The 26039-nt window shown below is 54.5% G+C and overlaps 8 protein-coding genes across 8 annotated transcripts; 2 read left to right on the top strand and 6 right to left on the bottom strand.

Moving 5' to 3' along the window:
- Nucleotides 1-420: 420 nt before the first annotated feature.
- A1O7_04875 (AP-1 complex subunit mu-1) lies at nt 421-1940 on the bottom strand (the record flags this gene model as incomplete). Its single annotated transcript, XM_007758885.1, has 4 exons — nt 421-507; nt 563-1654; nt 1715-1843; nt 1902-1940. 4 exons carry the CDS (start codon nt 1938-1940, stop codon nt 421-423), a joined length of 1347 nt encoding a protein of 448 aa, XP_007757075.1.
- A 2269-nt stretch (nt 1941-4209) lies between these two features.
- A1O7_04874 (uncharacterized protein) lies at nt 4210-5013 on the bottom strand (the record flags this gene model as incomplete). The annotated part of the gene is made up of 3 exons (XM_007758884.1): nt 4210-4407; nt 4462-4700; nt 4755-5013. 3 exons carry the CDS (start codon nt 5011-5013, stop codon nt 4210-4212), a joined length of 696 nt encoding a protein of 231 aa, XP_007757074.1.
- Nucleotides 5014-11137: 6124 nt separating this feature from the next.
- On the top strand, nt 11138-12842 carry A1O7_04873 (uncharacterized protein; the record flags this gene model as incomplete). Its single annotated transcript, XM_007758883.1, has 2 exons — nt 11138-11501; nt 11548-12842. The coding sequence occupies 2 exons, from the start codon at nt 11138-11140 to the stop codon at nt 12840-12842; spliced, it is 1659 nt and encodes a 552-aa protein (XP_007757073.1).
- A 2061-nt stretch (nt 12843-14903) lies between these two features.
- On the bottom strand, nt 14904-15650 carry A1O7_04872 (uncharacterized protein; the record flags this gene model as incomplete). Its single annotated transcript, XM_007758882.1, has 1 exon — nt 14904-15650. The coding sequence occupies one exon, from the start codon at nt 15648-15650 to the stop codon at nt 14904-14906; it is 747 nt and encodes a 248-aa protein (XP_007757072.1).
- Nucleotides 15651-17416: 1766 nt separating this feature from the next.
- Nucleotides 17417-18262, top strand: A1O7_04871 (uncharacterized protein; the record flags this gene model as incomplete). Its single annotated transcript, XM_007758881.1, has 1 exon — nt 17417-18262. The coding sequence occupies one exon, from the start codon at nt 17417-17419 to the stop codon at nt 18260-18262; it is 846 nt and encodes a 281-aa protein (XP_007757071.1).
- A 528-nt stretch (nt 18263-18790) lies between these two features.
- A1O7_04870 (acid phosphatase) lies at nt 18791-20491 on the bottom strand (the record flags this gene model as incomplete). The annotated part of the gene is made up of 4 exons (XM_007758880.1): nt 18791-19767; nt 19851-20083; nt 20144-20244; nt 20345-20491. The coding sequence occupies 4 exons, from the start codon at nt 20489-20491 to the stop codon at nt 18791-18793; spliced, it is 1458 nt and encodes a 485-aa protein (XP_007757070.1).
- Nucleotides 20492-21582: 1091 nt separating this feature from the next.
- A1O7_04869 (succinate dehydrogenase (ubiquinone) flavoprotein subunit) lies at nt 21583-23490 on the bottom strand (the record flags this gene model as incomplete). Its single annotated transcript, XM_007758879.1, has 1 exon — nt 21583-23490. The coding sequence occupies one exon, from the start codon at nt 23488-23490 to the stop codon at nt 21583-21585; it is 1908 nt and encodes a 635-aa protein (XP_007757069.1).
- Nucleotides 23491-24094: 604 nt separating this feature from the next.
- Nucleotides 24095-25762, bottom strand: A1O7_04868 (uncharacterized protein; the record flags this gene model as incomplete). Its single annotated transcript, XM_007758878.1, has 2 exons — nt 24095-25658; nt 25707-25762. 2 exons carry the CDS (start codon nt 25760-25762, stop codon nt 24095-24097), a joined length of 1620 nt encoding a protein of 539 aa, XP_007757068.1.
- Nucleotides 25763-26039: the final 277 nt, after the last annotated feature.

Here is a 26039-nt window from a genome sequence, read left to right as displayed (position 1 = left end):
CCTGTGCTCTCATCAGGAAGCTTGCGCACCTCTTTGCGAGTGTTGACGCTTTGTTAGTGTTCACCTTCGAAAAGGTTCGAGCTTTGCGTGCTCTTTTGTTTGTTCTTGTACCCTTGACGCCTGACGCGGCGATTGTTGTGAAGGCTTGGACTTGTTCTCGCCTTCCGATCTGCTCAGCTTCACCACTGTCGCATGTGATTGTCCATCTGATATGATCGCACCAACACAAGGAAGGTGAGCCGAATATTGCACCGGCGGCGACTTCGCCAGCAAAAGTGAGGTAGTCACTACGGGTACGTGATGGATGTCAATCGTCGAAGACGTTAGGTTCAGAAATGATCAAGAAGTGGTGAGGACAGCAGGAGCTGTGGCAGCCCGATGTCTTCCATGCTTCTTGGGGGACTTCTTCTCCTCGGGATTCTAGCCCGTCTGAACGTCTGGGAGACGGACAGCGATGTCGCCAGATTGAGTAATGTAGCGAACCCAGGGAAGGGAAGGGTATTGCAACTGTGTCGCAAGTCAGTAACAGTGGGTGGCAGCAATGGTCGGGGCGACGACATACCTTTGGTTCAATGATCTTCAAGTAGCGGACTTGAATACCACTGGTGGTGAAGTACGGGATCTCAAACTTGACATTGATCGGTCGCTTGGATTTGCCTTCTCCAATGCCACCCATGCTACCACCGAAACCGCCGGTCATCCCGCCACCACGCTCGTCATCGCCCTTCACACTGGGCAAGCCCAGCTCGGCGCGCATGAGGAACTCTTTGCTACCTCCAAATTGCTTGATCTTCCAGACTATGGCGGACTTCTCGGGCGCGTAGTGGACGGAACCAACGTTGGTGCGGAATCGCGGAGAGTCAGCATCGTCGGGGACGGGGATGATGATCTCAACGTTGTTGGCTGTTGATCGTCTCTTGAATTGAGCGCGCGCCTTGAGCATGTACTCGATGCGAGAGCCAGAGTGAGACTCAACGACGCACTCCACCCAGATGAGGGGCTTGACAGCAGTGTTGAGACGGTAGCTCATGAGTTCGAACTCTCCATCAGGAGGGATGAAGCTGATGGTGCGATCGTTCTCGAAGCGAGACAGTCTCACGCATTGGTGGAACTTGACGTCTTCCATCTCCACTGCTTTGCCGCGAGTGGCTCGGCCTGTAGTCTCGAACATGACCTTATCATTCAAGCCCAAGCGGAGTTCTGGCATGCCGGACAGGTAACACTTCATCTTGATGGCGCCGAGGATCTCTGAGCGAAGGACATTGCCTGTGGCTGAGACCAAGAGATTGAGGGACTCGACGACGTCAAGGAAGACTTCGTTCTTGCGGTAACGGATACCCTCACTTCTCCAGGACACAGCATTGGTGACAGCAATAGGAGGACGCGCCTGAACCTCGAGCTTGTGTGACTCTTGGGTGATGTACTCTTGTAGGATCTTCGACTCCGTGGTTTGCGGATAGCCAAAGTCCATCATCTCGTCCAACAACTCGTAGATGATGACGAAGTTGTCGCGAATTGACTCTTCTTCCAACTCTTTGAAATACTCGGTGAACACCTCGACAATCTTGTGAAGAAAGAGGAGGATCTCCGCAGCATTGGTATTGCGCTTGGTCAGAGCGAGAAGATAGAGATTGCTATGACGGATGTAGAGGTACTAGCAGACGCCGTCAGCTTTGTTTTCGGCAGTCTGCACAACCGCGTTGGAGACGCGTACATTAATCCCTTCGTCAGAAAAGCATGGCGGCACAGCGGAAGATTCCTCTTCGGCCTCCGAGAGCAAGACGGGAAACTTCTCGACGGCAGACATGGGAATGTCACCGCGATAGTTGCGCGCGAGAAGAGTCTGGAAAGTGTCAGTGTCGTCTCGAATTTATTTTGAGGTTTCTCCGATGCGCGCTCACCTTGCCCTTTAGGTCGAGGAAGAAGATTGCCGACGCCATGGCGCCTGCAGGTCCTCAAAGGAGGACGGAGAAGTTAAGGTGCCTTCAGCAGAGGAGTAGAAGCGGGGGAATATTTATGAAGGTGAAATGAGAGAGTTGAAGAGAATGGTGCATTCGCCTGCGAGTGCGAGTACGAGAAAGAGTGGTTGTGGGTGGGTGAGAGAGAAGTGAAAGAGAAGTGAGGGGGGTGTTGTCCTCGAGTGACAGAAGAAGTCGGCCTGGGAAAACTTCGGGTTTTTATCGCAGCCTCGCCGAAGGCTGTCAGTAGTGAGAATGAGGCTGAAAGGCTTGAAGACGCATTTGCTTAAACCTGGTCACCACGCTTCCGTGTCATTTCCAGCGAGAGGCTTGTTCATTGTCTACATGTATTCTGTCAATTATATGTCAAGGTAGTAAGGTATTCGCATCGGATCCCTAGTCCACCAAATGAACGGCATTCCCTTGAGACAATCCGTCGCTGTCAAAGCTTTTCGCTTGGACTGCGGCACTCAACTGCGGCATATCTATCTGAAATCGAATCGCAGCATTACGAGTCACGTTACTGGCTCGGCTTAGGAAATGGGGATTGCGAACACCTCTGGAAGGTTTGTACCTTCATATACGGAGCCTGGCCGGTTGAATTTCAAGAGAAGTCCAATCTGGCTGATAGCCTGCGTCTGGGTTTGAATAACGCCATTGATCCGCGTACAGTGCAATGAAGAATGAGAATTCTTCCATGCCCGCGACTTTTGACGTCTGAGTAGTATTGGAATCGTGAGCACGTCTTGTCAATAGGGATAGTCGGAGAGCCGGCCGTGTCCAAAACCTTCGTCAGAGTTGCGATTGATCCTGCGCCTCTATCTGAGCGATCGAGTCGAAGACATTTGCTTCCTGGTTGAACAGCTAACTTCTGCGGCCACAAGAGCGTCTCCTAACTGCCCGGTCGAGAAGTCGGAAAGATTCCCCAGAAATGACGGTGCATGAACATATCCCTCCTGACTTGCTGCGACTTGTTGCTGCCGCTTCGATGCCGCTGGATCATGTATTGGTAACACATGGCTTTTCGCAGCACTACCTGTTGCCTGAGCCGAAGTAGAGCTGTCCAATGTCTGAGCTAAAGTTGTACCCGAAGCCACCCTCGACAGAAAGAGTAATAGTGAGGGGTTCACGATGTTATGGTGGTCCACCCCAGATGAAGTGAGGCGAATAGGACCCATCCGCAACGGTTGTCGATATCGTCCTATACCACTTGCTGAAGATGAGTATCCAGCATCTGGGAAAGGCTCAGCCTCTGCTCAAAGTTAGGGGCCGTATCTGCACTTCGACCAATCCGACTCAGACCAGCTTCGGAAACTCGTGCTGCCTAATGAATACGCAGTGATGGTGTCTGATCTTGTTGTAGCAGGAGTTGTGACTTCGAGTCAGTCAGGCATTGCGGGCTGGATTACTCACTCGTAGTTCAGCCTTGACATTAATTGTTACACGCTATGCTCTTGGTCGTGGCTTCAGCCAACTAATGCAACTATGTATAGCAGATGCTGTTCTCTGCCAGGAACACGGCGTACGCATGTTAGTAGTTGTCACAGCCTCGTCGTGCGGCTGAAGGAACTGTCGATGGCTGCACAGTCTGGTGTGAAATAATACGTGCTGAATTGGATGAGAAATCATTGTCATGGCAGGGGTACCAATGGCGCTCAACTGGTACAGGTAGTGGTAGCTATTGAGGATAGGCGAAGCTCATTTGTACTCTCGTTCTCTTCAACGGCATCCTCCCGACGACTGCACCTACTACCGTAAGAATACATTGCCAGAATTGAGGTCAAAAGTTGCGCCAGCAGGACAAGGAGTCACTGAATCGACTGGTAGATGATTTCTGCTTGACTGGCAGTGGTGGTGGCAGTTGAGGTGCGCTGACATCAGCAGTCCATGCCAAGCAAATTTCCGCGAACTCTTTGCTTCGCGACAAAAATTCAAGACTTCTTCCCCTTCCCACTAACGCGCCCGAAAGACAGTGCAATGCAGCATTATTGCCGAGATCGAATGGCATTCTGCCTCCGTCTCTGGTTTTATTGGTTGTTGAATTTTGCGATTTAGAGACGCGGAGACCGACGATATGGACGGTGCCATAAGAGCTGGCTGAGCAGATACACAGTATTCAAACCGTTGCTCAGGCGGTGTCAGAGGCCCCAGACATTTTATACCCATGATTCCTGTACATGATATCGGGAGGCACTGTTGGTACAACTCTTTTCTGAACAATATAGGCGACGTGGTTTGCGTGCCCGACGCTTCATCTCTGTGATCCCGAGGGCTGCGCGACCTCCGGCCTTGTTTTCCAGTGTCTTTTTAGGCCCAGCGGCGTGAGCACCTTTTCCATAGCGATCCGGTTCGCGACGGCCCCTCCTTGCTCTAGGGCTAGTGCCCCTATTATCGATAGTAAAGCTTGTGCGTAGACGAGTTCGGAGCCGGATGCTTGAAGACGTTCAGGCTGCTGTGGAGTTAGCTGTGGCCGTCGAATGACTTGAAGGGCAAGAAAACATACGTCTCTGGGATGCCACCGTACGACCTCTGGCAGCCCGTATTGCTCGGCGAGATTTGCGAGCTGCTTGTGGCTTGTGAACCAGTGGTGAGCGCTTCCCAATAGGCACTCGACCGATTCAATTGCTGGATGGCGGAACGGTTCTCGGCCATGAGGATCTTGATCCTCAGCTCTTTGGTACCGTGACGGGTCGGCAACGCTGATCAGGCCCAGTGAGCATTGTAGTTCGAGTATGCGCTTGCCTGGTTAATCTCGTATCAGTACACTGCTACTTGATGAAGAGCGGTTTGACCAACCGAAAAAGGCGAGTCTATCATTAAACCCTCTCCGCCCAGCATCGAAGCTTTTGTTCGTGACTGCCAACCACTTGGTCTCCTCTGACAGCATTTTGTCCCCATCTCTCCCGAGAAACTTGATATAGAACTCGTCAAGCTTCCGCTGGTCCTTGTTGACCTTCAGAGGTTGTGCTATTCGAGGTGGACGTACGCGCACAGGGGCTTTCAATGCTGGAGGTGTTTGTGACCACCGCGGTGAGTTATCTCGGTCCACGTCCATTTCAGAGAGCTGAGGAGACGCGGTCGAGACATGGCGAGCGTGTCTCGTGGGCTTGCCAAATGCTTTCCGAAAATGAAGGTGCTCGCATGATGCGGTGGATCTCGAGGGTCGGAGAAGGTCAAGAACGATGCGATTCGACGACGATGTTCTGGAGGCCATGGGTAGAGTAAGTGAGAAGTAGCGACAAAGTCCGACGGGACCAGGTACTTGCGACCTGTAAAGAAACACGTCTTTCGCGTTTCCTATGGCAGGAAGAAGCCATTGACCTACGACCTGGAAAATTAGTATCGCTTCGGAGCCGCATGCTTGACTCTAGTAGCGGAGTGGAAGGCATCGAAGCGTATTTCGCAATCTCACCGAAGCTTCGACCTCAGCGCACACGATACGGAGTACGCTCCGACCTCACTCCATACCTTCAGCAACCGTGATGTCGCTTCTAGAGCGGCGTGCCTTGAGTAGACTCTCACCTTAGAATCTGCGAACTCTACAACTATGCCCGCGTATGCTGCATTATGGCGCCACCGATGGCATGTATGAGAACCGACTCTGGCAGAAGGCCAGACCTGTAACATTTCAAGTGTCAAACTAATGATTGATACGATTGTCTTGGAGGCCAGTCTGTAGGTACTCTAATAGGATAAACCATCCTTACGCTACAGATTCCACTCTGGCTTCTACGCAATGAAGGGTCTGAGCGCTGTGTGAGAGGGCTGACATGAATGACATCGTCCATTTCTGGCTGGACTTGCCCTAATCCTCGCCAATCAACAACATCGAAGCCCAAGGAAAGGCTAGGTAACAAGCACTGCTGAAGAAATTTCGTACAGCGGCCTCTTCCTGGTAGAGGGGTTCTGATTTTCTGCTTGAGCTGTGATGCCTCATGACTTGTTCTGCGCGCAATCGACGGCTTGCAGAGGTCGTCAAAGTCAAGGTCGCCCAGTTCTTGCCCGACTAGCTTCAGCTGGCACTTTGCGCAGATGGAACAAGCACCTCCAGGGTTTTTTGTGCAGTAGGCCGAGGACTCAGAGTCAGGCCGACTAAAAGGGAGAGGCATGAAAGGATGAGCAGGTATTGAAGCAACGACTAGCGGCCGAAGCAGAAGGAAAAATCACATGTCCTGACCAGATCATACGAGGTATTCCCAATGAACAGTACCAGGGCAGAGAGCAAACCTTTGCAAAGGCCTTGACCACCCAAACTGCAATCCAGCTTTTTGGCTTCTGACCCAATCTAGGAAAATCCTCCCGAGGAGACATTTATGTTTCTGAATTCCTTACCATTCTAGAACAGGCCACCTGGGTTGCAACGGCGAAGATAACGACAACTGATCGAACAGCAACAAAGGTTCGGAGTGCAACTCTTCCGTAGGACAGACCGGGTCCGTGGAGAGCGGGATGGGGTTGGAATTGAGGGTGTTTCCGCCTCGTGATGCAACTAGCCAGATGTCAAATCCAGCGGGAAGATGAATATGACATGAAAGGCGGCAGCGAGGCTTCCCGGTGACAAAGTTCGTTACTTCTTCCCCAGCGTGGAGTTTGTTTCTGAAACTGATCGAAACCTGACGACTCTTCAGCCTATGTGAGTGGATATGCTGGCCACGTCGCCGTGCGAAGTCCACTGTGCCCGAACCAAGACAGGTGTAATTTAGATTGACAAAAACTGTGCTGCAGAGTATAGCAGACGGAAGAGGCATTTCTTGACCTGATTGGGTTCGTCACACAAGGGATGGAATGACCGCCAATCTTTTCGGTTCGACCAATGTATGGTCCCCAAATTGATGGGTGACCCGACCCGATTGACAATCTGACATGTAGTCCACCCATAATCGTCGTGCATTGTCGAGTAGTATGTGTAGGTTCGTGATACTACACAGCCCTGCGCTTCCAGAAACAGAAGCAGTGTTTTCCAGAAGCGTGTTCATGATGCGTGATTCGTCGAAACTCAAATCTTAATAGTATCCCGAACCTCTAGGAAACCTTGTGTGCCACTCACAGTGCCGGAAGCCATCTTACATTCTGGACCTTGGTTCAGTGGCTGTTGCTGTGTTGATGCTTTCGTGCAGTTTCGAAACAGCATGGGCGTGAGCGCTGGGTGTGAAAGCAAAAATCGTGGCATGGAGGCCAGAAGCTTCGGAAGTCTAAATCCAATGTGGCTGACATGTCAAATCAAAACACAGCTTTGTTGACATTCCACAGGCTGTTTTGTACAAGACCTAGGTACGTAGTGGTCTGCTCTCCGTCCACAGGGAAGGCGTGAAAGGAAGTCATTACTGAACGCAGGTATGTGATGCCTGCAGGTACGAATACGGTGGGCAGCATACAGTCTCGCAACCCATGATGACGACGATCGAAACTGTTGCTTTATCTTTATCTTGTACTCCGTACGAGTACTGTTAGCAGAGGGCATCCATGGTTTTCGTTTCCACCCACAGTTCGCCTCTCGGAACCAGCCTCAGTCGTCAGGGAGCCCTGGCCATTGAGAATGCACGGTCGCGAAGTACGGAGTGCTGGCGATAATAATGGCGTCAATGAAACAGAAGCATCGCAACAACTAAAACTCAGAGTCTCGTGTTCACGGACGCTTAGTGATGGGAGGGTCCATCCTACCGAATTGGGCAGGAGCAAGTTCTCTGGTTCAGGCCTAGGGCATCTGTCTAGGACGGAGCTCAATGGAGCCGTTGGGGGTCGTCGCGTGGGACTCGCTTCAGGGATCCATTATCTCAGCTATCGATGGCGGCTTTCAAGCCATTCGTCTCATGATAAACTTCTGCGGAGTCTGCAGACACGAACGAACTTACCCTGCCGGCGCAAGGCACGCGATGAGGGTCCTGTCTAGCATACGGCGCATGGAGGTAGCAGAATAATGTCCTCCGTACCAAGCACGTTGTTCCGCGTCCCACGACGAACACTGTGTACAGTACGTAACGAACATCGATTCCGATTCACACTGATCAAGAGTACACAGTAAACTGCAATGGAGATGGTGGCCGAGGCCTTGCTTATCCTGGCTAACTCGAGTGTCTAGCACATCGGTTTGCTGCACGAAAGCACCCGGAACGTCTTGGCCCTCTGGCACTGAAGCGCTAGGCCCTTGGTCTCGGGCGGCGAGGAACAGACCGGAGCGTCGAGCGTCCCCTGATAGGTTACCCAGAAGCAGTCGTCTGCCGGACCGCAAGGTCGAGATTTCGGGTGGCTTCTAGCCCGAGGATGCACAAGGCGGATGGGATTTGTGCTGCTCCAGCAGGTCTCAGGCAGCCGAGCCTAACCTAAGATGAACCGCCCTCCCTGTCTCCCCCAGTCGGCCGTCGTCTGACTGCTGTCGATCACTGTCCCAAAGTACAGGTCATGTCCAAAGATCGAATACGAGTCGACTGTCCGAACGTCTTTTCATCCCTTGGGTCAGGTACGAGTACTCCGTACTGCGCATCAGACGCTGTCCCCGCCGGTTTTGCCGGTGCCTGTCACTATGGGTTGTTTTCGAGGAGCTTTGGGCCCTCGCATAGCACCTGTCTGCCCTTGCAATTTTATCGACCCTCCCAAGGCCATGTCTCCGGAGCTCCCTGTCAACCACGTTCTGAATGGAGACGAAAGCTGCCAAACTCATGAACCTACTGGGATGGCTCTCCAGTATCGTGCATCACATTCTGATCTTACTGTCAGCCGCAGTTACATACCAGACCAGTCGCCTTGAGAGAGACGTTGCACGAACTCGCGACCGCTTTTCCAAGTTTGATCGTAAATCAACCAGATTGAATGGGTGCGTGCAGGAAGCCTGTGTACGTGGTACGAATCTCTGACAGATTTCCTGTGACATAGAAAGTTCATCTGGGCGCCACGGTGCAACAGGCAGCTGGCTTGCCCTAGAGAGGGCAGAGTAGATCCAGCCTTCTGACCCGAATTACACTTTCAGTTGCTGCATGTCGCTCTGGGTCGGGACATGTCAACTGAGGGCGTCAAGGCAGTCTCTGACATTTGGGACCACTTTGGTGGTGGCCCGACCATCCTTTGACCGTTGTTCCAGACGTGGCCTGACGAATTCTACACAGTACGGGGGCGTGCACGCTCGGATTTAGTGGCTTCGACGGATATTATTGATCGAGCTTCGATGTCACAGTTAATAGGACTCGCACGGCATATTCCGGAAGCTGGCTCTGTCGGCTGCACTTGGACACACAAATGCCATCACGGTTTCTCACTCTCGCTTCCTACCTCTCTTAAATACTAGGTCTCGAAGATCGGGTTAAGTCTTGCTTGGACGGCAGTGCTAGCCTCTGATGGGGGCAGCCGGCATCACTTAGCGGCTTCGTACGGCTGACCGTGTTTCGTGGTTGGCTGATGGGTCACGCTCTCCAAATTCAAGACGGGGATGATTGCCGATTGAACCAAAAACAGATGTTGCAGCTTTTCCCCAAACTGTTCATGGCGCCCATGCGTGTTAGAGTGTACGGGAGGGAACGTGCACTAATTAGCTTGAGCACTAAGCTTCCAGCTCCAGCAAAGTTGTAGCGAGTACGAGGGCGCATGCCAGCCAGGAGCACCTAAGCCTAGAGAAGACAGGCGGAAAAGCCACCAAGCATCCCTGTGCTAGCGTTGTGCCCTTAGACACGGCCCAAGAAGCATGAACACAGCATCAAGCCTATGAACCGACAGGGCAACCGAAGCCCTCTGCACCGCGTATGCAGCCAAATCTATGCCGACATTGCCCTTGTGCCACAGGCGCTGCCAGTATTGACGAACGGGGTGGCCATAAGACGTTGGACGGGATGTGCATTGCGGGCCCGCTTGCGATCCCGAACGCTGATTCCTTGACTTTTGGGCGCGGGTAGGTGAATAAGGTGGAGCGGCCCATCGTCCTTGGGGGAGCCGCTAAGAGGGGAGGGGGAGCCCCCAAGGCAAGGTGGACGGGCCAGCCAGGAGGCAGCGTTGGGGACGCTTCGCGCTTTCAGATTGGTGCTGCTGCCGGCGCTGGTCCTGGCGTTTGGTGATGTGGGTGCCGCCTTTCCCACATTTTCGCCGGTCGCTTGGGTGCTGGGTGCTGGGTGCTGCGTACCGGCTAGAGTATTGCGTCTGGCGCTGGCTCTGGCTGGCTCCTGTGTGGCTCGTCCCAGACTCCCAGCTGCAAGCCGTCTCTCCCATCCCTCATTTGTGTCTCTTCTCACCATCCTCTTCTCTTTACTGTGCACTTGCACTTCCCTGCCCTCGCTGTCGCTACCTTTCCCCGGCAGGGTAGTGAGCAAGTTCTTGTCCTCGTTCGAGCAGTAGCCATCGTTGAGTCTTTGGTCAGTTTTGGTAGAAAGGATATTCCACCTATCCCCACTGCCGTGCGCACGTTGAACCCTCCGACTCTATCAGCAACGAATAAACGTCCCGGTAACTTGGCTCACCACGCATTCTACGGTCTATTCTGTCTCACCTCTATCGAACGAAGAACCATTCGCGCCTGGTTGCAGCAGCAGATATAATTGCGATTGACGTTTTGTTGGACACGATTTGGCGATAGCGCTCAGCACCGACCAGCTGTTCCATTACCTTGCAGCTGGGCGAAGAGTCGGATTAGGGAATTGGGAGCCGCATCGGGGCAGGAGGAACTCGAACCGCCGATTTCCCTCAGTTCAGTCAGTGAAAAGATCTGAGCGGTAGCGCTCCGAAAGTATACTACGATTTACCTTTGATTGAGCCGGACAAAGACCGTCTTCCGATATTTCCCAGCCAACACCAAATCACCAAGGAGTTGAAGCGCGTCATATTGGCTACGTAGAACTCGTTTCGGAGGCAGGTGGAGAGTTGATCCAGGTCAGTTTTTTCTGTTGTTCTGTGGTTGTCATGCACTTTACTACGCAACGACGATCCAGCACGGTCGTCCTGGTTCTCGAACCGCGTCTCATGGACGTACCGGAGGGCAGGAACGACGCACGCCGCAAGAAATGATCGGATTCCGACCTGCTGTACCGCAAGGTTGACATCCATATTTTCCCTCTTGCCCAGTGCCCGGGCTCCTGGAGCCTGGATATATTTTAGCTTGGCTATCTGCCACTGCATTGTACTTTCCCTCTCTCTCCGTTCCATCCTATACCGTTATTATGGGACAACTTCCACCAGTTAGGGAGAGGCCGCTGACAGGCAATATGGACAGTCTAGCAGATCTCCAGCAGCAGCCTGTTGCAGCATCACCTCCCAGTCAAGAATCAGGTCAGAGCCTCCCAGGCCTGAAAGAGACTCTTGGAAAGGAGTATCACGCTCGCCGACCCATTGCACCCGGTCCGCCACCGGCTCCCGAGCTCTTTATCCCAGGACAAACTGAACTCTACTTGGACGACCTCCCAATCAGGACATATCAGATCGGAGAGAACCACTACAACATGCAGCAACCACCTCATGAAACGAGGAGTGAATTCCACCGGACCACCATTGACCGCAGAACTATTACCTACACACTAGAAGTCGTCCAGCAACCAGAGAAAGCTCGAGCATGTGGCTCCGGTAACAAATGTAGGTCCGGCGCGACGTGTATAGAAACTCGACTGACGTGTGATAGCTTCCAATGACCGCAGACCAGTCGACCCGCCACCTGTTGTCGAGCTCAAGATCTTTATCAATGGAACCGAAGCGACCATGATCTACGACGCCACGTTCATGCTCTACGCCAGCTTGGAGGTCGCTCGACCAATTGCCGCCGGGAAGATGCACACACCTACTGCTATCCCTGTGTTAGCTGGTGTCACCGTTGCGAGCGCCGCTTATTTGGAGAAGCCAAAGCGCGCTGCGTACTTCATATTCCCTGACCTGTCTGTTCGGCACGAGGGTTGGTACCGTCTTCGATTTTCTCTCTTCGAAGGCGTCAAACACGATATCGATGCCGACATGGGAAACCCCTTTGATCGCACTCTGAGAGTTGACAGCGTCAACGCGCCGGTCCGCCACGAAGGCGTTTTCAACCGGATGGATGTCTTGTCCACGCCCTTCCAGGTCTACAGCGCGAAGAAGTTCCCAGGTCTCGATCAGAACACCGAACTGAGTGTCCTAGTGGCCGACCAGGGCTGCCGAGTACGCATTCGACGTGATGTCCGGCAAAGAAAGAGACGCCCAAAGGCTGGCGCTGATGGGGACGAAGCTCCCAGCTCCTATCAAGGTACACCTCATGCCAACTACCAAGCTCTCGATCACTCTAGATCCGCCAGTCGCGACAGCCTCGGTAGCCAGTACGACAGGAGGGAATCCGTCGACAGTGTTCATGGCCGGTCCGCTGTTCCAAACCGACAGATTTCCGGGCTCTCGCTGCCAATGACGAGCCCTCTGCTGCCAACACCTTCGACATCAATGCCGCCTCCTTCTGCGTATGGGCAGTTTGCGACACCTAGGCCTTCATTTGATCAGATCCCGCGGCCGGGACTTCCTCCGATGTCTTCTCGCCCTGGACAACAAAGCCAGTCAATTGTCCCAGGCGTGATGACCAGGGACTCCGAATCAAAGTTCACGCTGCCGCCACTGCTCCAGCCCCCCAATAGCAGCGACCTGAAGCATGGTCCACTCGCACCGAGGTACAATATGCCTGCACCCGCTTCGATGAAAAGGCCTTTCCGCTCGAGCGATTACGGATACCAACCACCTCTCAAGTCTGGAGCTCGACCAGACACATTTTCGTCCGCATATCCCGCTCCTGCGGCACCTGGCGCGCTCGACATTATCGAGCCTGACGTTGGTGGCGGTGAGGACGATGACGATGAAGAGACACAACGTTTGTTGAAAGGTGATTTGGTATATACCGCTGCCGACGGTACAAGTAAACGCGTCATCGAGAGAGATGGCAACTTCTACCGACCTCAGACATGAAAGCATGTCGAAACTTACCTTGTACCCACGACCCGACCACGTTCGCGCTTTCGCTTCCACATCCCACGTTGCAATGTATTTGGAGTGGTGTTTATCGGCTTGCGCACATAAACAAAGGGTAATACAGGACACACAGAACCTCGGGAGTTGGCGTTAGTCATTTTAGAGCGAACTATGCTCGGGATTACGTCGAGGACCACATAGCTTTCCGGTACCCAGTCGGACCCACAACCCAGAGCTCTCTCCTCGACGAGCCTGCACTTCCCACCTCTTGGAAAAGTACTGGAACATGCAAGATCGCGAACAGTGCGAAGGACGACATGTGGTGGTCGCCCAGCGACAGTGGATCGGGGAGTTGAGATGGCTGTCTGAGGATGGACTAGGCACGTACATTTTCATTTGAGCACCTTCGATGGGATGCAATTCAAGGATGACCTCTGGAACGAGGTAGCACAGCTCGGGACCAAACTCCACGTTGCTTACAGACCGTCAAGGTCATCCCTTCTCCTCGCTGGGATCAGGGGATGCACCTTCGAGACAATAGTCGAGGACTGGCCCACGGGTAGTTGAAGTTACCAGGACATGCGTGGGAAGTATTTGCCGTGGCCGAATACAAAGGAAAGGCAACAAACTCCGTCCAAGATCGGCCGTGACCGGTACATGCGTTCTCGAGGTGTCCGTTCGGCCTTTGTCCATCCAGCAAACAGTTCCAGGCTGCAATTAGCTGGTTGGTCTAGAGACAGTATTGAAATTCTTTCCCTTCTCCAGTCATCCATTGTGCGCAGGTATACAAGCACCGAGTATGGAGCAGTTGTCATGTGTCTTCCACACGTCGTAGCTTGTTTGGCCCCGATTTGCACGCCGCCCTCGCATGCCAGGTCTCCCCCGGCGCCATATCAAAATCACAAGAACCTCTCTGGAGTGTTCGATATGCCCAGCGAACGACATCCTCCATGTCTCATCCGGTGATTGTCGCAACGAGGGTACTTGTGTATATGTAGCTGCGTAGCTGACCATCCGTACGACTAGAGTTTCGCTATTCCATACACAGTATGTATTGCATAAGGGACACCGGGATATGTGTGTCGTAAACTCCGTACAGGGCCAGCCTGCATTATTGCCCCTCCGCAGGCGCGTCGCGCTGGTTTTCCACATCACGGCGTGCCGGTGGGCTACATTTCAACGATTACGTACGTACGCTCTCGTCTTGTCATGCCACGTAGAGCGTTCTGCAGTATATGTACCTACACGATCTTGCGTATGCGCCATTGGAGTTCGATTCCAGGGGTTGCGCAAAGCGTGTGCTGGAGCACGCTTGCATAATAAGTATCATCAGGATTGAGCATTCGGCAAGGGGGTGGAGGGAGGAGTCCGGATCGCAGAGGGAAAAGGGGACAAGATCATCCGAAAGTCCACTCGCCTGGTAAACCCGCTTCCTGAATATGTAGGACAGATAAAGCGCATCGAGTGCATCTACTGTGTACCTCGTACGAGTAATGTACGGAGTAAGACAAATACCGCTATGCTACTTGACGAATGGAAGACAAATACTCCGTACGGATGTACCTCTATATGCTACTTGACGGATAATTAGTGGATTGTGCGCATTGGGGATTCGCTCCGCACTCTTCGCTCCTCGTTTAATTGTTGCTTCCACGGTCTCGCCTGCCACAGGTCAGTACGAGTGCCGGTACGATTCTGACTTCCCAGTTGATGACGCTGTTTGGAACAGGGAAACGAACAGGAACAGGAATAGTAAGCTAGCCAAGCTAGGCTAAGCTCAGCTTACTCGCCAACTAGGGCTCAGAGTAGATCAGTGCAGAGCAGAGCAGCGAGGAGTACATCAGATCATATTCATGTGTAGTGAGCTAAGTGACTGAGCAGTGAGTACTGTAGGTAAAGACGTTGCACCGAACAGACGATGCAGCATCGACGAACAGGGTAACGAGATACGAGACATGAGACCTGAAGACTGGTTGAGCGGGTGATCAGGTCAGTTCGATTACAGTACTTCTCCTGCGAATTACAGTATAGTACCTGCACCTCTACCGGAACTGTAGCTCACGCATCCTCCCTCTCTTCGGTTGAGACGTCCATCTTGACATCCACGACGTAGCTCGACTGCTTTCCCCTCATGATCCTATGGTACCATGCCTCGTAGGTCCTGCTCGGGAACGCGGTCTCAGCATCAATCTTGGTTGGCGCGATGGTCATGCAGGCCGCGTGGCCGTCTTCTTCAAGCTTGAATGTCACGTTGGCTAAGTTCAAGCTGTTGACGCCCATAGCCTCGGAGCTAACTTCCACCACCGCGGCGCGGAACTCGGTCCATACACCGCATTTGCTGGCTGCGATGGTGGTGGTAATGGTGATGGGGCTCTTCCCTCTGGTCACATTGATCATGATGGCGAGGCTGATGTTGCTTGGGTGGCGTGGGGTGAGCACGACGTTGGTCTTTTCATCCTTGAGTTGGGTGCGTTCGAGGTCGATAGTGGCAGTGGCAGTGGCAGTGGTACAGGTGGCTGCAGTGGCGACGGGGTACTCTGACTCTAGTGCCGTCGCGGACGCCCGCATCTGTGGATGCTCGAGTTGCGTGGTGGTCCTGCTCATGGCGCTGGTGGCGTCGTCTTCACCTTTCTCTTCTTCATGTACTGTGATGGCTCCCTTCTTGGGCCCGGCGTTGCTGACCAAGGATCCCTCAGCTTCGTATATATCGGTCTTGACTGGGCAAGCGGTCTGAGGGCCGTGGGTTTCCCTGACCTCACGCTGGCCTTGCGCCGATCGGGCAGTAATCTGATCTTCAGGCTCCATCTCGGAATGAGTCGTGGATTCTCGCGGACTTAGTCAGACACGTGCACACACAAAACATACACATTCTACAGGACTGTCCAGCCTTACCAGTGGGGAGATCGCGGTTCCTGCTCGGGGAAGTGCCCGTGTTCATTCGCTTGCGACTTCAGAAGCACAATCGAAAAAGTGTTCGTGTTCGTCCTGCCAGCTTCCACTAGGGGACGGGTGGAAACATGACTTGCAAAGATGAGTTTGTTCCTGGGTTTGATATCGAGCGGGGAGGGACTGCGCTCGAGAGTATGAAGACAGCCTGGCATTGCGCGTGGTTGAGACAATGAGATAGTTGTAGACACTGCCTTGTCGCGTGGCTGAATGTGGTACTTCACCAACCTGTCACAAGCATCAACTGGGTAGGTTGTCACCGACAGAGCCCATGATGAAGATGCACAGGTAGGTGCTTTGGTCGTTTGCGCATCCTGTCGGCATCGCTAACTCTCGGAGGTGAAACACAATCCGTGCATGTAGTGAAGTTGAGCGTTTGTTGTTGCAAAGCACGGAGCAATCGTGAATGTGACAGTCCAGCCACGATGGTGATTCGTCCACGGCAGCGCATCGTGCTAGACCCAAGTGACAAGTTTACCTGTTACTTGAGCGACAGCGCGCAACGAAGGAATGTCGGGCGCGTGCACGTGCGGAATGTGGTGTTTCCTTCCCTCGACTGCAGTGCCATGATATTACAGAGCGGTAGCCAGACGAGCTGATGACTGAATTAAGATGGTCTTCAGCACCCCAGTAGGTCTCCCTCCTGCAAGGACAGCTCTTTGGGCTCCTGCTGGCACGTGCCTGGGGACAAAGTGCCTGCGGAAATACGGGGGGCTGGGACAAAGCTGAGATTGGAGCGAGAAGGAGGCGAGGGAAGTCTTTTCCTGGGTCGCACATTGGCATTGATCGACCGACCAGTCGCCACGCTCGACCTCTTACCAGTAGCAGTATGGAGTCCAGAACATCTTGTCCCAGTCCTCCGTAACTCGTACTATGGAAAGATTATCAGTGGAAAGCATGCGGCGCGCTAACAGGCGTAGCAGGGCGTAAGCTGCATCTCAACACCACATCCGCAACTTCTCAACTTTGCCTGCTGCTCCTGCCTCTGCTCCTGCGCTTGTGTCTTCCGGCCGGGACCATCTTCCAGACGTCGCCCAGACACAGGGTCGACTTTGACATTTACAAGACCTGAGCCGCCTGCGAGGCTGCATACCGCAAGCATGCTACCTCGCACACTGGCAACGTCATGGTGACTGATCACACTGGTCTGCAGCGACTTGGTCTGCATCTATCCTCATCGCCGATCTCATGCGGAGTTTTTATCCATACCCAGGTTCCGCCTCACCACCGTACTTTCTCGTAGCCGGCACACCAATCAGTCAGCTTCGTCTTCGCCGTGGCGTGATTTCAACGACAACACAACAAGCGACCCACGGAATCTATTTCCACATTTCCTCGTCAACGCAGGGTCGCTCGGCACAGAAAAGGCACGAGGGATGGGCTTTCGCATTAGCCATGCCGGCAGCCAACTAACCGATTGCAAATGCGGCCGCTGCAGAATGTCGCACCTCTGTCTCGGAAAGAAAGGGGACTGGTATATAACCTGATAGGAGGGACTTCGTTGCCGACTGCTTCCCCAGCACTCAATAACACATGACATTCTGGCGAATCCAATACGTTCCGACGTGGATAAATCCCGAGAACCGGCGGAGGAACACACAATATACCTACGTCGTACGACCGACATGGCTTCGATGCTACCTCTCTCAGCGCCAGCCCACCAACTCCTTTCCGATGCCAGCGCCACAGAGTACCCCGGCCCCGACAGTGTCAGCGTCAATGCCGGTGCCCCACGCTCAATCCTTCGACGTCCTGAGAACTTGGCAGTGGGCGTCCATTCGATCTTAGACGCGGCCGCCACACCGTCGGCCAGACATGCAAAACGACCACGCACCAACGTCACCGTCGCGTGCGACGGGTGCAAGCTGGCCCGGGCCAAATGCGACGGCAATCACCCCTGCATGCGCTGCATGAAGAAGGCCCTCTCCTGCAAATACGACCAAGGCAACGACCGGCGCCAGAATCGCGGGTCCAACGAAGAGGTCCAAGCCCTGACGGACCGACTGGGGCAGTATCAGAAGTTCGTCTTCGCGCTGCGCAGCTCGCCCCTTGGAAGCGCCAGCTACGTGCTCTGGAGGTTACGCTCTGTCTCGACAGGGACCGAACCCCAGCCACGCGGCCACCAGGAGTCATGTCCCTGCGTTGCTGAGGTTGCCGCGCTGGCGGCGGCCGTGGAGTTGCTCAACGACACCAAATCCGGCGGTCGGCTAGTCTGTACGAGTCTAGATGTGGACGAAACGGCCGCGTTGGTCGGCTGGATCAAGCGAGATATGGATATGGATGTGGATTCCACTGTGGCACTCGCGCAACGACCGTCGCTATCGCAGTCCCAACGCCAGCCCCAGTCACAGTTCCAACCCTATATCCATTCCCAGCCGGAAGAGCGATTGCCCAGCGAACACAATCACAATGGCACCGGAGCGAGGAGTCTGACCAAGAGCCATTTTAGTGTCGAGGGACTATTGTGTTAAGATCTCATGAGCTATGAAGACGTGGTTTTGAGCGCGGACGGGTTGGAAACAATGCTGCGTGATTCGGTCCATTGCAACTAGTTGAGCGAGCGAGCGTGAGCAGCGAGTGGTATGACTGGGCATATAGCGCCAACACGAGTAGATGGTGACGGCTAGGCAAACAGCACCAACACGAGAAGGTCGTAAAGAAATCATGGCGTTAGTGGAACTTCTCAAGCTACTGAGCGGGGAGTTTTCTCCGGCGCGTGGTGTAAAAGGAAGGAAGACCCTCTGACTTGCCTCCTCACTTCCGTGACAATGAACTGGATATGCACATGCACATGCACATGCATAGCACGAGTCTCTGGACCGTACGAGTGCGGGTACGAGTTGCATTGTAGGTACTGTGCAGCTACCGTAAGACGAGACACCGGATGTAAACACCGGTGCGGGCCCTCGTAGCGAAACTGCAAGGCACGCAGCGTACTCGTACAGTACAGCAACCTCGGCGCTCCGGCTACCGGAGATGACTATCCTCTTGAATCGTGATCAGGCCTTGGTCTCGACCCCAGAGCCAGACATGTCGCCTGACCCGTTGCTCGCATTCCTGGCGAGTCGCTTCTTGCTCACGAGTCGGAAGCCGCCGACCGTGAAGAACAAGATCTCCAGACCAAGGATCACACCCAGCGTCACCATCGCGCCAATCACACCCGCCACGGCCTTGCTGATCCCGCCTTTGTGGCCGCCGCTACTGTCATCCGACGAGCTAGTGCCCAGCGCGCCGGAGGCTCCTTCGCCACCCAGCGCAGCGGGGCTGCACACGCCGGTCGAGTTGCCGCAGGCGGAGCACCACTCGGCCTGCGTCCCGATGCTGAATTTCGCGGTCGAGGCGACAAACTCCGACCACGGCAGGGGGGACCGTCCCGTGCCGAAGAGCGGGAACTCGACGGGCTCGCTGATGTTGGAGGTCGTGCCGTTGTGGAAGAAGAAGCGTACGCTGATGTCGTCTGCCGTCGGGTACGAGGTGTTGGAGACCGTGGCGTTGGTCACGAGTTCCCACACAAGACTGGACGCGTAGTCGGGGACACCGTAGAAGTCCGTGCTGGCGGCGGTGAGGTTCGCCAGACCAAAGTACGAGAGCATGCCGGCGTAGGCGCCGAACTGGATGTTCAGCACGTTCTTGCCCTTGCCCGTGATGGTGCCGTTGAGGGCGTCCGTCACTTCGGCCGCGATGATGGAGCCCGTGACTGCGCGGATGGGCTCGGACGCGTTGTACGCCAGACCGTACTCGTGCTGGTCGGCGAGGGTGCGGAGCTGGAAGAAGTCCGCGTCGTCGGGGAGTGCGACGCTCGCGTTGTGGATGCTGGCCACGTTGAGCAGGTCCCAGATCGTGTAGGCGTTCTTGAAGCTGGTCTGGTCTTCGGCGAAGGTGCGTTCCACGTAGGGATGCATGTTCGCGTAGAATTCCTTGGTGCGGGCCAAAGTGTCGTTATACTCGCTGCTGCGGAAGTAGTCGTTGGAGCTTACTGTTGCCCGAACAGTTAGCTATCAGTCCTTTAAATGGGCAGTTATCAATGTCAGGGGAAAGCTGGCCACATCGAGCACTTACTTTGAGCATTGGCACAGTTGGTCGCGCCCTGTAGCCAGGCGGCGTCTTCGCTGTTGGCGCCGTTCTGGACGACCTGGAGAGGAAGGAGCTGATATCCGTTCATGGGCGCCTGGATGACGGTGCTGTTCCGAAGAGTCTGGCTACCCAGCGTCTCGCCGACCGGCGGGTACAGACCTTGGAGAAAGCCGATGCCGGATGCTTGCAGGACATTATCGACTGGTGCCGAAGCAGTTCTTCATACGGCGTTAGTACACGGAGTAGAGTGTGATGGCTCTGACTTGGGGCATTCATACATCTGCGACAGCTTGACGATATCGGGGGCGATCCCGTGGATCCGGCGGCTAGCATCGCTGGCAACATAGCGGCTCCGATAGTACGAGCCCGAGGTAAATATCTAGGTGACCAGAGTAACAGTGTTAGTGACAACTGTGCCCTTGAGCTCGGGTGGCACCATTATTGTGCAGTGGACAAACTGTAAAGTTCAGCGCACTCACCTCTTGATAGCCCAGGTCCGTCAGTTCGGTCGGTGGCGTACTTTTTGCGGTTCTGTCTCCATGCCTCGAAAAGATGTATGCGCCCAACACCGTCTCTGCTGAGACGGTCGACGACGCCAAGGAGGCGAGAAGGATGGAGCTACGCATAGTGATGGACCTGCGGTTTAGAGCGATACGGTCAGCATTGAACGAGATCGAGGCTGTGGAGGATCCAGCCCTACCTCTAGTTCAGCAATACGCGGGATCAGACAGTCACGGCGGCAAAGTCGACGATGGACCTCAAGGCTGAGAAGTGAAAAGGAGTCAGGAAGTCGGGCGCTCCTACCGTAACAAGGTCAGCGAGGCGAGCAGAGGCCCTTATCAATTACCACAGTCGACCTCGCGCGAGCATCGCACGGTCCGATGTTCCTAACATTTACCCCGCCGACACCGTCGCATTGGCCGATCCGAGCAACTACTGCGCTCGCAGGACCTTCGATTCGCGGACATGGCCGGTTCGATGAAGGCTTATGGTTAGAAGTGGAGGCCTTTGAAGGAAGGAAACTGTCTGGACCACATAAATTGTCCTCGGGTAGATCTTCGCCCAAGAAGGACCATGACAGCACCAATGAACTGCGTCAGATTCAGTGAGCCCGGTTAGTGAGCCCGGAGGGGTTGTTCAACATAGGCGAGGTGAAAGTCCAGCCAGTCGTTGGGAAACCAACGTGGTAATCGAGCACTGAGCGATCAGACCGTGTGCCGGATTCCCGCCGGCAACTGGAATCAAGGTTTGTGCTACGATAAGAGGAGATGGATGAGAAGCTTTCAACACATTCGACCACCAGCTGCAAACTCGGCTGTCGGTGGGTGCCACGTGACATGTCGGTCTTTGCCAAGACAATGACGCACGTGGACACGAACTTTGGAGCTACGGCGGGAAATAAATCCAGCGTCCGGTCGAGCCTCTGCTCTGTACCGTCTTGCCGTGTACAAACGCAGTCACGGCAGTATCACCTTAGCTTCATATGATGCTTGTTCCGGCAGGACAAAATACACCTGCTGATCTCTCTTTCTTCGTGGTTGACGCCCTACCGCCGGGGTCGCCAGATGAGCACAATGCGCAATGTATCACTCTACTAACTACTGGTTAGGGTTCTGTGAGTGTAATTCTTATGCTACCCGAGCGCATTTTAGCAACTCCTCTAGATCCCACCAGCACCGCGCTTTGGAAATGCTTATCTCAATGATCCTCCCATTCTCTAATATGATCTCTTCTTCGGGGGTACCGTCTCACACTCGTTCTGATCAAGCGTTTCGAAAACCACATCGCGGTATCCGATGGCGATTTCGTCGCCGGTGTCCTTCTGCCAACTCAAGCTGTGTCGCATGAATCTCTGGTCGTCTCTTTCCGCGAAGTCCTCTCGAGCATGAGAGCCACGCGATTCTTTTCTCTCAAGGCCGCTTTTCGCCGTCTGAGCAGCACAGGTCAACAGATTCCTCAACTCGAGGGTCTCAACGAGGTCTGAGTTCCAGATGAGGCTCTTGTCCTTGACGCAGAGGTCTGATTGGAACGTCTGCTCCACTTGGCTTAGTCGGTCGAGGCCGGTGGTGAGGCTGTCCTCGTTTCTGAAGACCGCCACATCGGTCTGCATCGCCTTCTGCATGTCGGCTCTCAGCACGGACGTCAACTTCGTCCCGTCTGCGTTGCGGTAACGTTCGAGGCCGACGAAGCCTTCAACGCCAGTTTCCGATGAGACGCCCCCGCCGTTTCGGAGGAATGGCATGCCCTTCTCGTTGTTCTCGGCAATATGTCCTGCAGCGGCTCTCCCGAACACCACGATGTCCAGCAGGCTATTTGCTCCCAGACGGTTTGCGCCGTGGACGGACACACACGCCGCCTCTCCAGCCGCATATAATCCGCTGACAATTCTCTCCTTACCACTGCTCTGATCGACATCAAGGACCTGACCCTTCCAATTCGTAGGTATGCCACCCATGCAATAGTGCACCGTCGGCAGTACAGGGATTGGTTGCTTCGTGATATCGACGCCTGAGAAGATACTAGCCGTCTCTGCAATGCCGGGCAATCTCTCCAGGAGGATCTCCTTCGGCAAATGGGACAACTGGAGGAAGATATGGTCCTTTTGGGGCCCGCAACCGCGCCCTTCTCTGATCTCCATGTTCATGCTCCGACTGACGACGTCACGGCTGGCCAAGTCCTTCGCCGTCGGCGCGTACCTCTCCATGAACCGCTCGCCCTCCCCGTTGAGTAAATACCCGCCTTCGCCCCTGGCGCCTTCAGAGATCAGGACCCCAGCGCCATAGATCCCGCTCGGGTGGAACTGCACAAACTCCATATCCTGCAGCGGCAAGCCCGCCCTCGCGACCATAGCCAACCCATCCCCCGTCGACGTATGCGCCGACGTAGCACTGAAATAACACCGTCCATACCCTCCAGTCGCGAGGATCGTGTTCCGCGCAAACACGCGATGCAGCGTCCCAGTCTCCATATCCAGCGCCGTCAGTCCAATACAAGCGTCCCCCTCCATCATAAGATCCAGCGCAAACCACTCAATGTGGAACAAACAGTCGTGCTTCAACGCCTGGCCATACAACGCATGCAGCATCGCGTGGCCCGTCCGGTCCGCCACACAAGCCGTGCGATGCGCCTGGCCGCCCGTCCCGAAGTTCAGGCTCTGCCCGCCCAACGGCCGCTGGTAGATCGTGCCGCCCTCGGTGCGGCTGAAGGGCATGCCGTACTCCTCGAGCTCGCGCACCGCCCGCGCCGCCTCGCGGCACATGTAGTGAATCGCGTCCTGGTCGCCCAGCCAGTCCGAGCCCTTGACCGTGTCGTACATGTGCCATCGCCAGTCGTCGGCGTGCATGTTGCCCAGCGCGGCGTTGATGCCTCCCTGTGCGGCGACCGTGTGGGACCGCGTGGGGAACAGTTTCGTCACCACCGCCGTGTCGAGGCCGGCTTCGACGAGCCCGACCGCGGCGCGGAGGCCCGCGCCGCCGGCTCCCACCACCACGGCGTCGTACACGTGGTCGATGACTTCGAAGTTGGCATTGACGGCTTTCAGTGTTGATGTCGAGGCCCTTCGCCGCTGCCGCTGGTCGTAGTGGTGATGGCGGCTCCATAGTTTGCGTAGCTGTGGTCTAGGCATCCATTGTGGATGTGGAGGGTGCTGCTGTGGTGAAAAGTTGCGAGCTGGCCGCGTACATATCGGGCTCGCCAGCCGGGAGCATGCTCGAGGAAGGAAGTGCATCTGCACGTGCACCTGTCTGTCGTCCTTACAGCGTACGGGGAGTGTATGTCGCAGACTTTACACACGGGAATACACGAGCGGAGGGTCGCACACAGGAACGGGTACAGCAATGGCAGAGGAGCAAAGGCCACTGGATCGTGGAACACGAACAAGAGATCTCCGAGATGGTGCGGACGGTCTCGGAATTGGGGAATTGGCGGGGGACAAGAGATGGCAGACCCGGCTGATTGGAGGCTCCGAGATCGCTGGCGTCTCGAAGTTCTGCTCCTCGTTTCCCCGAGGCTCGTCGCCAGCCACTAGAAGTGCCGCCATTCCTCAGCTTAATTATATGCATGGAAGTCGAGAAATGCCGAGATTGCGGATACGCGAAAACATAGACAGTATTCCGTGTCCTAGACAAGAAAGCTCTCTTATGAGACGAAAAGTGCTGCTTTTCTAAGCTAGCGGCGTCGATTCACAATCTAATCAGTTCCGATTCAGAAGGCAATACGGAGTACCTGTTTTATGACATGGTCGCGTTCCACTCGGCCATCCATCCCTTCGCAGCCTGCACAATCGCCCTCTGAGCGCTGACTACGGGCGCTGGCGGCAAATTAGCTGTCGTCTCATTCGGGAACAACCCGTTTTCATCCCAATGATGGACAGCTCCCTGGATGAGAATGACGGGCTCGCTTGCCGTGCTGGTCTTGTTCAGCACGTCCGGTTCGGGCAGCGTGGCCAACGTAGTGACCGGACGCCAAGGGTCGGCTTCACCACCAACGGTCGCCAAGCGAGGGTAAGAGATGTTGAAGCCGCCGTACTTGTTGATTGCGTTCACGTTGGGTGGCTTGGTGATGTTGAATGCAAGCCGGCAAACGTTGGTCAGGTATTTGACGGTCAAGAGACGAGAGATCAACGGAAGGCGGTCATTTGGCACACTAGCTCCGTCTTGAATATAGCCCCATTCGGTACAGTACTGGTACGCCCAGGATAGAGAGTTATAGTTGGTCGTGTTCTTGAGCGTGTACATCGGTGCTGAGGCATTATGGTTGTTATAGCACTCGTCCAAGGTACCATCGCACGAGTCGACGTAGCTGTTATTGGTCCAAGCAAGCCAGTTGAGGAATGGAATGAGCAATTGCGCACTTTCATTGCCCCAACCACCGGCTTTGATGAGAGCCGTGGCATCGGCCTTCATCGACGCGTACTTTGGCCACAGCAGGGTGTTCGAGGAGATGTTGCCGCAGTAGGAGCTGAACTGCGGACTGTTGACCTCCGGGTCCCAATTCCTAGACTGCCACCCGCCGATTCCACCTGATGCGAGATTCGCCAGATCATCACTGTGAGTCAGACCCTGCATGCCGAATCCCCGCTTCAGCTGAGCCACAGTCGTTGCATTGTTCTTCTCAAGGATGTTGTCAAGAATGTTGATCAGTTTCACCTGAGTGGCAATGCACTTGGGGGGACCGTATTGGCGGATCGGCTCGTAGTATTGCCAATAGTCGTATTGTGCCTCAGTGACTCCCGAGGAAGAGATGGCGCCCCAGTAGATGTCTGGATACAGCTTCCGCAAGAATGATACAATCCCTCCAGAGTAAGAGCCACCGTAAGCCAGATATGCCGTACCAGGCGCGGTCAAGTTCTGATCTTCCAGCCCCGGAAAGACGATGTTCGAGGCAAAGTACGCTTGATCGGCCACAGCCTGGTCCGTTGATAAGAAGCGCAGATTCTTAGTCGATAGATCTGGGGTGGGGAAGCTTTTTCCATAGTATCTGTGTTCAAGGATGACTCCAATGCCGTTCAATGCTGATGCGAGCTGGTAGACGATTCCCTTCTGGAGATACGGCAAGCGCGTGCTGGCGTCGGTCTCGCCACTCTGCAGGACTATGACAGGACCTCCAGGCTTGTAGTATGTCGCGTCGAAATAGTACCGGAGCTTGAAAGTCTTGTTCGAGTGAGGCTCGTACCGTGACGCATTGTGAAAATGGTCCACAGGGACGTCAAGATAATGGGCTGGGTAGAGCTCTGTTGGGTCAACATCTTCGGCCTGTCGAGCCAGCAGTCTCAGAGGAGCGGGTGCCAAGTTTCTGATAGAGGTAAGTTTCCGAGTTCGTGGAAGTTGAAAGATCACCTACGCTGCCTGAACCACCACACAGCTGGCGGCGGCCAGAAATGTAAGCAAGCCCTTCATGATGCACTGCCTGGGATGAAAAGCTTGGAATGTGAAAAGACAAGAAAGAACCCTACCGTCTAGGATTCAACCGGTACAGATATCTGTCGTGCCTGCACTCGACTGATCGCCACAAGCTGTGACAAGCTCACAAACTTGCCAGCCCAGCATGTCATAGCGATGATGCTTTCGTCACAGTACCTGGGTATCCTTATCAAGAAGCTTGACAAGCTTGTTGGTCATGAAGGATGTCGATGCAACGTTGAATGGCATGGAAATAGTAGTCTTGTACACAAAG

Source organism: Cladophialophora yegresii (assembly GCF_000585515.1).
Source record: "Cladophialophora yegresii CBS 114405 chromosome Unknown aczIN-supercont1.3, whole genome shotgun sequence".
Lineage (NCBI taxonomy): Eukaryota > Fungi > Ascomycota > Eurotiomycetes > Chaetothyriales > Herpotrichiellaceae > Cladophialophora > Cladophialophora yegresii.
This window is presented reverse-complemented; position numbering and strand designations above follow the sequence as displayed.